The sequence below is a fragment of the Mustela lutreola genome, chromosome 9 (assembly GCF_030435805.1).
Source record: "Mustela lutreola isolate mMusLut2 chromosome 9, mMusLut2.pri, whole genome shotgun sequence".
Taxonomy (NCBI): domain Eukaryota; kingdom Metazoa; phylum Chordata; class Mammalia; order Carnivora; family Mustelidae; genus Mustela; species Mustela lutreola.
The window spans coordinates 67487069-67499779 of NC_081298.1; the positions used below are offsets into that span (position 1 = coordinate 67487069).

Consider the following 12711-nt stretch of genomic DNA (forward strand, 5'->3'; position numbering starts at 1 on the left):
TTTTGAACATAGCTATCCAGTCATCCCAGCATCGCTTATTGAAAAGACTGTTTTTCCCAATGAATTGTCTTGGCATCCTTGTTGAAAATCAATTGATTGTAGGTGTATGGATTTATTTCTGAACTCTTAATTTTATTCTGCTGATCTATGTGGCTGTCCTTATGCTAGTGGCACACAGTAGTGATTACTATAGCTTTGTAATAAGTTTTGAAATCAGAAGGTAGGAGTTCTTCAACTTTTTTCTTCTTTTTCAAGATTGAATCTGGGTCCCTTGAATTTCTATATGACTCTTAGAATTTGTCAATTTCTGCAAAGAAACTAGCTGAGATTTGGTAGAAGAGCTTTGAATCTGTAAATTATTTGTGGTAGTATTTCTATTTTAGCAATATTTAAGATATTGCTAAACTTTGGATATTTTTCCATTCTTTCAATTTCTTTTAGTGGTGTTTTGTAGTTTTCAGAGTGTTTCCCACTTCCTTTGTTACATTTACTCCTGAGTATGTTACTCCTTTTGGTGCTATGGTAAATGAGGTTATTTTTGTTTTTTCGTTTTTTTAGAATGCTTATTTCTAGTGTATAGAAATTGATTATCCTGCAATCCTGCCAAATTCTTTATTAGTTCTAATAGTTCTATAGTGAATTCCTTAGGGTTCTCCATATATAAGGTCATATTATATGCAAATTGGGATAGTTTTCTTTCTTTTCAATCTAGATGTTTTCTATTTCTTTTTCTTGTCTAATTGCCCAGGCTATCACCTCCAGTATGATGTTGAATAGAAGTGGCAAGAGGAGACCCTTGTTATTTTAGAGGGAAAGTATTCGGTCTTTCACCATTAAATAATGATACTATCTGTGGGGTTTTTATATGTGATCTTTATCACATTGAAGAAGTTGTTTTCTATTTCTAGTTTGTTGAGTGTTTCTGTTGTGAACAAACCTGAAATTTTGTCAAATATTCTTTCTGCATCTATTGTGTAAGAAGATTGTATGGCTTTCCTTTTTTATATTATTGGTATGATATATCATGTTAATTGATTTTGGGGTGTTAGACCAACCTTTTATTCCTGGAATAAGTCCTTCTTAGTCCTAGTGTGTAATCCCTTTTATATATTTATGGATTTGGTTTACTTTTTTTATTGAGGATTTTGATATTTGTATTCATAAGAGAGAATGGTTCTCATTTTTGCAATGTTCTTGTCTGGTTTGGGTATCAGGGTAAATGGAGTTGAGAACCTTTTTCTTCTATGGTATATTTTAGAAGAGTTTGGAAGAGTTGATATATTTTGGAATAATTGATGTTAATTTTTTAAATGGTTGCTAGAATTTTGTGGTGAAGACATCTGGGCTTGGACATTTTCTTGTGGGAAAATTTTAAATTACTAATTTAGTCTTCTTTACTTATTGTAGATCTTTTCAGATTTTCTGTTTCTGTTTTATTCTGTTTTGGCAGACTGTCTTTTTAAGAACTTTTCCATTTTATTTAAGTGATATAATTTAACATGTTATTCGTAGTATTCTTATGATCCTTTTTATTTCTATAACTTCCATAGTAATGGCCCCTTATATTTTTGATTTTGGTAATTGGAAAGCTCCCTCCTTTTTTCTTGGTTTAGTGAAAGGCTTTTCAATTTTGTGATATTTTCAAAGAAAATTTTTGGTTTTGCTAGCATTATTTTGTTGTTTTTCTATTCTTAATTTTTCCTATGTCCTTTATTATTTCCTTTATTCTACTTGCTTTGGGTTTATGTACGCTTCTTTAAAGGAATGCTTTTAGTGTATCTTAAGACATTTGCTTAAGAGACAGACAACCTGATCTGATTTTAAATTTTTATTTCACTTGTTATCTTTGTTATTTGGGATAAATTAGTTAAAAAAAATTAATATGTAAAGTGAAGATAATATATATCCCCCTGTTAACTTTGAAAGTTAAATGAGATAAGTATTTAAAGGGCTGAGATAGACCTCACAATTAGTAAATGCTTAATGACAACAATTAGTAGTTATTATTCCACTTGGGAATTTGCATGCATCCTTATCTTAGCAATATATTCTCACAAATATAGAAAGAAAATTTTGTAACTCTGGGTGATCAAAAATTTTTGATTAATCAAATCTGAAAAGATTTTTAGATCACCAAAGTCTCTTCCTGTGAATGTCATAGGCTTTGTACCTGTATTTTATTTAAAAAAAAGACTTTTTGAAAAAAGTTTAAAGAAATGATTATTTTTAAATACATGTTTGGTAAATAAATTAATAAAAAATTGATACAGCTGTAGGCTGGATAACCACTCTGTTTATTTCACCAATGTTGACTGGTTAAATTGATCATTTACCTATTTAGTAGATAATCAGTCTTTGCTATATATGTGTGCATTCAGATTCTGGCAATTAACCGTGGAGAAAATTTGAAGATATTGACTGTCAAAGTCAACATTTCTGATGGAATAAAGAATGAATTCTGCAGGTGGTGCATCCAAAACAGGTCTGTTTATAGAGGTTTACAGAATTTTCTGTTTTCCATTTCTAACATACTACACTGAGATCTGTATGTACTGATACGGGAAATTGTCCATTCTGTTAAACAAATAGATGCTGACAGACAATGGATATGTGTCCTTTTTACATTAAAAAAGTAGAAATGTTGTGTATGTTTAAGTAGGAAACAGGATATATTATATATTAAAATAAATTATTAATAGTGGTTATCTCTCGGGAAAGGGACTTTTACATTAATACTTTTTTGTACCATTCAAACCTTATACAGATTGTTTTCTCTTATGAAAAGCTAAATTAACAAAAACATAGTGCATATGGTATATCTGTAATCTTTTGATCATTAAGGATAATTGAAACAAGAATATGATTTATTAGATATGACAATATAAGTCTCTAAACATAGGTGCAATTTACTTAAAAAGTTTTGCACATTAAGGATGATTGAAACAAACATTAAGTTTATTGGATATTTCAGAGAATTGTCCAAACATATAACTCTTTATTATCCTTTTCATTTGCTAAGGGAACATTTTAAAATAGCACTACAGATTTGTATAGAACTCCTAACTTTTAGTTTTAACTTTTCAGAGTGTATTTGATCCTTATAATAATCTGTTCAGTGAGTAGAGCAGATTTGTAGCTGCCATTTAACCAATGAGAAAATTGATGCAAAGGTAAAAAAGCTTGCCTAGAAGTTAGGATGTGTAGATTTGGGGTATGCCTCTCACAAGTTAGTTCTGTTTAACATTAATTTAGGGAGATTGCTGGGAAAGCTCTCTGAAGAGGTAGATGAATTTTTCTTTGGGAGGAATAAGTGCTATATTTTTTGGAAGTTAGCTCTCTTGTCCAATATCATTCTTTCATCAATTGATTGGAAATCAGTTTGCCAAAACCCAATTCCATAAAAGATCATCTTGTTTAATGACCAAATAATGCTAACCAAGGACCCATCAAGTGAAACAACTATGTCAATATTAGTCAGTACATAAATTGTATAAGCCATAGAAACCAATTATTTTATATCCATTCAGTGGAATTCTATGCAACCATCTTAAGAAAGTTGAGATAGAGCTAAAATTGAGATATAAATATGTCTTATTAAGTTAAAAGACAGTTTATAATTAGTATTTATAGAATGGTCTCGTTAATGGCAAAAAATAGGTCTATATGTATGTGTAAGAAAATTTTTGAAAAAATACAGATGATCTATTTCATAGCTCTTGTGTGAGATTTTAATTTTCTGTTGTATAGCCCCCTGTAGAGTTTTCTTTAAATGAAAGCTTATTTCTTGTGTAAACAAACAAATTTCATTAAAAATAAAAAGGAAATAAATACCTAAAAGAAATTTAGATTTAAACAATTGTATAAAGAAATTAGATAATTTTAATTTAAAATATGATGAAGTTCCAAGAGTTTCATAAAAAGAACAAAATCCCAGAAATGAATATATCTAAGTTTGAATTCCAGTTATATGACTTCTTATTCTTGTGACTATGAGCACATTACTTAATTTCTTTCAGTTTCCTTATTGTCAAAGTGATGAGTAATACCTTTTCACAGATTTAAGAGAATTAAATGATATTCCATTTAATTGTGTAGCCTTCAGTGGTATCTTGTTACTACAAAGTAGTGGGATTGCTGAATAAAACTCTTTTTTAGAAATGACTTTTGTAAATAGATCACAGTAAATTGGAGACAACTTCTATCTTATTTTCCTATGAATGTTCGTAATACACAGTATCAGAATCTGTAGTTAAGGGACTTATTATTTAGGCTTTTAACTGTTACCTTCACACTAAATAAATGTTAAGGAATGATTTCCTTGGAGAGATTTAAATGGTTTTTCATCTATATTTTATTTCATTCAGTTCTCCTCCAATTGAATCGTTAATATTATGTGACTTATGCTATAATGCTATACATTACTATGGTATAGTGATATAAGTTTCAGTTAGATTCTAGAAGTTTCTCTCCATGTATAGATAATTGAAGAAACTCTTCTATGGGAACTAAAGAACACAACAAGAGCCAGCTGGGAACCAAAGAACCATTCTCAAGGAATTGTTTTCATTTTTTAAACACATTTGAATGACTAGAGATACTCACTCAAATCTTTTCTTCTTCCTCCTCCTCTTTTTTGTTTTACTCTCTTTGTCCCTACTTCTTCCACCTTCCGCCTTTCTCATGTATTCATTTATTCAGGTTTATGCTAGATGCTGGAGATTCACCTATAAATCAGACAAATATGTTGCTTGTCCTTGGTGACAATGTAGTTTAATGGAGAAGACCCTGAGCAAATAGTTAAGGAGTATTATAAGGAGAAAGTGCAGTGTTTCATGAGTTTGTAACAGGGAGCCCTAATGTAGTCTGGGTTTTGTGCATGTGTAGGTCAGAGACAGAAGGAGACGAACAGGAAGCAACAAGAAATGAGGATTGACTTGTAGGCATGGATCAGATCATACTTAATTTTCTAGACAGGGCAAGGATTTTATTCTTAAGAGTAATGAAAAGCCAGTAAAGGGTTTAAACAGAGGATTGTTCATGATCAGTTTGTATTTTAAGATCACTCTGGCTGCAATATAGGGAATTATTTGGAAGGAACCCAGAGTAGATATGGGGGCAGGAGCTAGGTTTGTGAAAAATTATTGAAGCTTCCAGACGATTGGGCAAACAATATTAAGGATTTCTGTGTTTCTCCTACTAGCAATGGGGGAACCTAAGTTTGGTCTTCAAGGGCATGACCCCCAGCCAATATCCAATACATACATTTAAAAAATCACTCCAGGGGCGCCTGGGTGGCTCAGTGGGTTAAGCCTCTGCCTTTGGCTGAGTTCCTGGGATTGAACTCTACATCAGGCTCTCTACTCAGCAGAGAGCCTGCTCCCCCCCCCCCCCCGCTCCCCCCGCCTGCCTCTCTGCCTACTTGTGATCTCTGTCAAATAAATAAATAAAGTAAAATTTCTGGCCTCTAAGGATTATCTTTCAGGCATATTGTCCCATGACCCAGGACTGTGTTCTCTCCTGACTTGCCAAGCTCCATACCATGCTCTATAAGACCTTTAATGATCTGGCCACTGCCATATTTTCTAGCCCCATCTTCCTCCCACCTGATCCTGACAGTTATACTCTAGCAGTACTAATCTACTTGAAAGTAGATTACTAATTACTAACTACTGATCTACTTGAAAGGACTCATTATTTTCTTTCATGCCTGTATGTTTTTCCATGTGCTGTGGTTTCTTACCAGTATGCTTTTTTTTCTGGGTCTTATTTGGTAAAGCACAATTCATTTTTTAAAACCCATCTCACGTGTTTCTTCTGGGACGTCTTTCATGACATTGGGCTCTCCAAATTAATAATAATAACAGCAATAACAGTAACAACAGTGGTATTAATTGTAATGTTAATAATGGATGTCTGAATCATCTCCTCCTTCCTTACCATCGTGCTTTCGGGAGAAGGTGACAGTAGGGAGTAACAGGGATTTGAGTGGAAGGATGTATGTCCTGAAAGCACTTTCAAACAAATTTAAAAAACTGTTCTACTCAGATAATAACCATAGACTGAGCAGCTTAAACAACATCCTTCTGTGGCAAGGATTCAATTAGTTGTTACTATGATATGTTGCTTAAGTGTTTGTCCACTGAAACTTAGTTTATTTCCTACCCAAAATAAGTAAGAGAGATGACAGTGTCCCAAGGGTATATTAATGGTTTATTTTATTGTGATTTATAAAATAGATATTTTATTAATGGTTTATCAAGGGTCGTTGAAGGGCAAGGGCAGAGATGCTATAGATGGATGGAAACATGGAAGGGCTTGGGCTAAATTTGTCCTTTTTAGCTTGTGTTTTTCTTACTGTTCTTTATCCAGTGCCCACTACCATTCAGTTCTCCGACATTTATATTCATCGGCATGCATTCTGATACACTGCGTTACAGAGCAATGCAGCCTGAGAAGTAGAATGAGTTCGCTAAGGAATGGCAAGAGGCAAGGGTTAAAATAGAGTTCCTCCTTTATTCAGTTTGCTTTAATTCAGGAAGAGATCAAGGAATAGGCAAAGAAGGTTACATGTTTTCTTAGCTTTGCTGTCATAACAAAATACCATAGACTGAGCAGCTTAAACAACAGAAATTTATTAACTCCTAGTTCTGGAGGTCGTAAAGTCCAAGGTCAAGATACATGCTGATTCGGTTCCTGGTGAGAACCCTTTTCTTGGTGTGTGGACTGCTGCCTTCTCATTGTGTCCTCACCCGGCTGGCAGAGAGGGGTATAGAGAGAGGGTGGGGTCTCTGATATTTTCTTCTAAGGGCACTAATCCCATCATGATGGCCCTGTCAGGATACCTCTAATCCTAATTATCTCCCAAAGGCCCCATCTCCAAATATAATGTCATTGGGGGTTGGGGCTTCAACATACTAATTTTAGGGGGTATAATTTAGTTAATAGCAGTGCGTTTGTTGTTTTCTGGTGACTTTCTTACGTCTTAAGATTTTCACCCTTAATAATAATGGTCTGGAGACTTTTCCCAGAAGAAGAAAGGTTTTTCCTCCCTTATGTTTTCTATGTGACTATGGTTACCAGGTTTTTAAAATAAGAACTCCAGGGCGCCTGGGTGGCTCAGTGGGTTAAGCCGCTGCCTTCGGCTTAGGTCATGATCTCAGGGTCCTGGGATCGAGGCCCGCATCGGGCTCTCTGCTCGGCAGGGAGCCTGCTTCCCTCTCTCTCTCTGCCTGCCTCTCCATCTACTTGTGATTTCTCTCTGTCAAATAAATAAATAAAATCTTTAAAAAAAAAATAAATAAAATAAAATAAGAACTCCAGATGTCATAGTAATAATTTCCAGACATTATAGTCTTTCCTCACAGATTACGTTACTTTGGCTTCAATAAAGTTTTTCCCCCTTTTCTGTTCCACTTCCTCTCCCCTCTTCCAGGAGTCCTTTCATGCTCTTATTATTACTACATGGGTTTTAGTGTAGGCTTTTCTTTTTTGCAGGTGGAGACCACGTGGCTTTGCAAGGCCAGAGTTAATGAAGATCTTACACAATTCACTCGATGATTCTTTCAAACGCCTTATTTATCCTCTTCTCTGTAGAGAGTTCAGGTACGTATCTTGTAGTAGTTAATTTTATGCACTGTTTATTATTATTTATGGTAATAGACCCATTAAAGCCTGATGTAAATATTCATTGACCCACTAACCCATCCAAAGAACTGAGTCAGGATCACAAAGCAATTATATAGTTAAGCTTAGAGTTCAGTCTGTAGAGGCATTCATATGCATAAACCACAAAACAGAGGTCTTAATTACAATGTACTTTTCAAATCTTGACCAGTTAATGTGTACCCCTTCCAGTCCTATAGTACCAGTTTTGCAGTTTGACAGCCAGGACAAACGAATGGTTTTATTGATGAGAGGTTTAGCTTGGGATAATAAACTAAGAAGTTAATGGAGAATTTAGTTGGAAGCAGTTTTTGGAGGTAAGAGAACCAAAACAGCATGAGAAATTCATCATGTGCTCAGTGGGTCACATGATAAATTTATTACTATGAATTTATTCCTAGGAAGAGAGAGAGCTAATATATGTTTCTAATTCTAAGTGGGAGTTATGTAGGTGGATAACTGTCAGCAGCGATGAGCACGTATTAGAGGAGATGATTAAAGTGACCATCTAGGGGTGCCTGGGTGGCTCAGTGGGTTAAAGCCTCTGCCTTCTGCCCAAGTCATGATCTCAGGGTCCTGGGATCGAGCCCCGCATTGGGCTCTCTGCTCCGCAGGGAGCCTGCTTCCTCCTCTCTCTCTGCCTGCCTCTCTGCCTACTTATGATCTCTGTCTGTCAAATAAATAAATAAAATCTTAAAAAAAAAAGTGACCATCTAAATGGACTATTGGAAGGCTTAAGAGTTACAAAGAAGAACTGCAAAAGAGCTGAGGGGCAGCTTGTGGGTTTTTGTAGGGTAAGAGATGGAAAGAAGTTTGAGGAGGCAAAAACCCGCTTTCCTGCTTATCTCTAGCCTTTGTCTTTGTAGTCAATCTTCAAACTAGCCGTTCGCTGATATATTCCTTTCTATGCGTTCCAGACTTTCTTCATTTTCTCTTATACGGATTTTAGCAAGGGTTACTTGAAAACTCTAGATTTCTAGCCATCTCTTCAAGTCTATGAGAATCGATAGCAGCTTTTAGAATGTTTGCCTATTTTTCTTTTACTGGACTTGGCCACTGACTTTGGAGGTATTGACAACAGGAGGTACTATAAAAAAAAAAAAAAAGGCACAAAGCTTCTTTGGCAGGCTTCTTTTTATCAAAGTCATTCATTCTCTTGATTCATCCTTCATAGCTCAGTTGTCCCTTAACAATATTGTTTCTGTTCAAATCCTATTTCGTTTCAAGTCTGCGCAGGGTAACATCTCTTGCTTTTGAGTGCTGGGGCATAAAATTTAAAACTAAGGGGTTTTGTTCATAAGGGAAAAGAGAAGGTTACCTTATTCAAAATTTTGTTTCCTTTCGTTTTTCTTTATCTTGGTTTTTCGCGGAGCATATAATGTCCAGTGGTGCTTTTTACAGTTTTGCATACATTTGACTTGAGGAGCTTCACTGCCTCTGGAATGACTTCATTGTGATTTGATGTAAGCGATTTGGTGTGGGATTGTTTAATGTTTAATCCTTCTTTGACTTCTTTTAGCAGTGAGCAAACAAGAGCACTTTTCTTCTCTTTTTCTAAAATGCCTTTAGTTAAAAAAATATATCTTATTTTAGTATGTAAGTCAGTTTGCAGATACTATCTACAGATGTGTCTCTTGATAGAAATACTTATAAATACCTAAACAGCAATTGAGGGAGAAAACTCCCAATTGATTTTTCTTTAAAGAAAATTACTTCAATTCTCTAATTAAAAAGAAATTTGTCCTAATGTAGAAAAATTGAATCAGTAAAACACTAAGGAAAAAAATCCACAAAATTTCACTTCCTAAAGATAATGACTGTTAACCAGACTTTTCTCCATTCATGTGTGAGTACTTAAAACAACCATACAGACTCTATTATTTTGCAGACATTTGATTCAATTGACTATATACTATGCAGTCTACTTTGGATTTCTTATTTCTGTAACAAGATGATTCATCCTTGTGTTGCTTTTCACACCTACCTCTTTCATCAGTTCTGTGTTGTCAGCTACCAAGTGCTGCCTATTTTCCCATCCTTTATTACACCTTGAATTTTGCCACTTTTTGATGTCTGTGGTTACTGTTTTAATTCAGGGTATGATAATTTCTTTTCTGGATTACTGTTCTAGCGTCACAGATGATTTCTGTCTTGTTTTGCCATACTACACCTTTCACATCGCCATCCTTAAACTCCCGTCTGATTATTTTATACTCTTCTACTTAAAATTCTCCAGTGGCTCTTCTTTGTCTTTAGAATTAAATCCAAGCTCTTTAGAAGACCATGCATAGCCTTTTGTGGTCTGATTTCATTTTGGCTCTACAGCCTTATGTCTTGGTATTTCTTTTTACTTTAGCATATGAAATTACTTGCTTTTTCTATAATGAGCCACAAGTCATTAATGTATGGTTCTTCCATTGCCTGCAACATTTTCTCTATGCCTTCATTCTATTCTCCCTGCTTTTGTTGGCTTAACTCTTACTTACTCTTCTTGATTCACCTGAGTAGACGTCTCTTTTAGAGTTTTATGGTTTAATGCCCTTCCCATATGTTCTCATTAGCATCGCACTTAACCATTGTTTATACTTACCTGATTATTTTGCTGTTCCTTCCACTCTGCAGTCATGTTCAGAGCAGGGATCTTGTCTTTCAGCTTTGTATCTCACACTGATCAGGGTACTTTATAGAAGACTGACAGCAAACATTCGCTTTATAAATAAAGTTAAAAGTGAAGATTCAGAAATACCTATCATGATATTTTTCATGTTGTTTGGCTGAATGTGAGAGAATGAAGTGAAAAGATGAGAGAAAGCCTTAAGAAACTGACTCAGACACAAAAAGCAGACATAGTTAGCTGTGTGTGCCTTCAGATATATAGATAATTCTACCCCAGCACTGATACGAAATGTGCTTTGAATGGTTTTTGTACTGTCAGTTTTCTTGTGACCATGGTGTAAATGTCTTTTCCTTTTCTAAGGGAGAAGACATACTTTTTATGTCTTCTTATAAAATTCATAAGAATTTAAGGAGATAATATGTTAAGAGCTTTTGTTAAGAAGATGAATGGTGTTAAGGGGCATCTGACTGGCTCAGTCAGAAAAGTGTGTGACTCTTAATCTCTGAGTCTTGAGTTCGAGCACCACATTGTGTGTAGTGATTACTTAAATATATAAATACTTTAAAAAAAGTGAATGGTGTTACAATTTAGTTTTTAAATGCCTTTAATTCCTTTATAGACATATATTTTTATCCTAAAAAAAGTTTTAAAATTAGAATTCTAATAACTTCTCTGGAGAAAACCTGGGAAATTGTATGCATGAGGCATGGTTCTGGACTGATTACTAATATCCTTGATCATGTCACATTTCTGTGACAATGACAAGGTGGGGGCTCAATGTGGAGAACTGAACAGAGTAAGAAGATGACATTGTGATTTGTATAGGTAAAAGTGTAAAGCTAAGTACTGATGGAAGAGACTGCTTAGGATTCAATACTTTATTACTAATCTTGTGTTTATATTTTTAATCAGCTAATAAACTTTAACTTGACTTATTATATGATGTCCAGGTCTTTATATACTCTGTTTCTCTCACATACACAGATATTTATGCATATAGATTTCGTATATAAAGGGCAGATAGAAAAGGAATGACACACTGAGATTTGCTTCAGAATTGTTTGTGGTTTCATGTATAATTTTATATATGATCTTTTCTCCTTTATTTTGTTATAAAAGTTACTCCTGTGAGGAATAAGTGTATGGAAAGAATTCTGTTCTTTGCAGGAAGAAACTTGAGGTGAATGAAAAAACTGAATACTTTCTCTTTTTCCTTTTATTTTTTGGTTTCTAAAGAGCCAAACTAACATCAGATGCAGAGAAGGAATCAGTAATGATGTTTGGACGGAACCTTCGTCAACTGCTTTTAACAAGCCCCGTTCCAGGGCGCACCTTGATGGGAGTGGATCCTGGTTACAAACATGGTTGCAAATTGGCTATAATTTCTCCTACCAGTAAGTACATCTTTCAGCTCTTCAATGAAAAGTTGTTTGGTTGGTCCTAAGTTTCACATCATACATATTGTGAGGATTTGAAATAATGTTAATTTTTGAGGCTCAGAAAATGGTTTTCTCACACACGGTAGTGTGGGAACTACAAAATCAAATTTCATATTTGTCTTAATTGTTGATCAAAAATCTCAACATGTTACTATCAGTTATACCATGCCTTTCCCTGTGTCACAGTGGAGATGTTGAAGATTAACTAGGCTCAAGCTTGAAAAACTATTCCCCGTCAACTTCTATTTATTATAGTGTATTATATATGATGCATTTTAACTCTGTGTATTTTAACTACTAGACATTTTTGTTTTGCCTAGCATTTTTCCCCTTATTTACTATCTACCCTTTCTATTGCCCTTCAATTCTTGCTGCATTTCTGTGTCTACATTTGAGATTATTTTCCTGCTTGACCCTCTAACCTGTTACATTTAATATGGGGTCAGTTGTTGAGAAATTGTGTTAGTTTTTGCCTAAAATGTTTCTGATTTGCCCTCATTTATGAAGGATATTTTTGTTGGGTATAGAATTCATGACTGGCAGTTATTTTCAGTATCTTATAGGTGTCATTTCATTTTTTGTTTGTGTTCTTTCCCCCCTCTGGCTATTACACTTTTTGTTGAGAATGAGAACTCAAACAAAAACCTTATTATTGCTCTTTTGAAGGTAATGATTTCTTTTTAGGCTGCTAAGATTTTCTGTTTTGATTTTCAGAGGTTTTCTTATGATGTGCTTAGCTCTGTGTGTGGTTGTGTGTTTTGTGTGTGTGTGTGTTGTGTGTTTGGTTTTCTGAGGGTTTTTTACATAAATTCTGCTTGGGATTTGTAGAGCTTGGTATTTCTTTCTGGAATTCCAATTACATATATATTAGACCTTTCAATTTCCTCTTTTTCTGTTTTTCATTCTTTTGTTCTATTTTATATTATTTGTCTTTATATTAATTAAGCCTCTATTCTGCTATGTCTGATCTGCAATTAAAGTTATCCATTGAGT

The 12711-nt window shown here is 34.4% G+C and overlaps 1 protein-coding gene across 3 annotated transcripts in view; it reads left to right on the forward strand.

Moving 5' to 3' along the window:
• The window catches only part of SRBD1 (S1 RNA binding domain 1), a 197806-nt gene that overhangs the window by 40621 nt on the left and 144474 nt on the right, over positions 1 to 12711 (forward strand). For all 3 annotated transcript variants that reach the window (XM_059134567.1, XM_059134564.1, XM_059134566.1), the window contains exons 10-12: positions 2379 to 2482; positions 7495 to 7602; positions 11516 to 11673. In XM_059134567.1, the coding sequence (XP_058990550.1) occupies positions 2379 to 2482; positions 7495 to 7602; positions 11516 to 11673 (370 nt within the window). The remainder of the gene's footprint in view (positions 1 to 2378; positions 2483 to 7494; positions 7603 to 11515; positions 11674 to 12711) is intronic.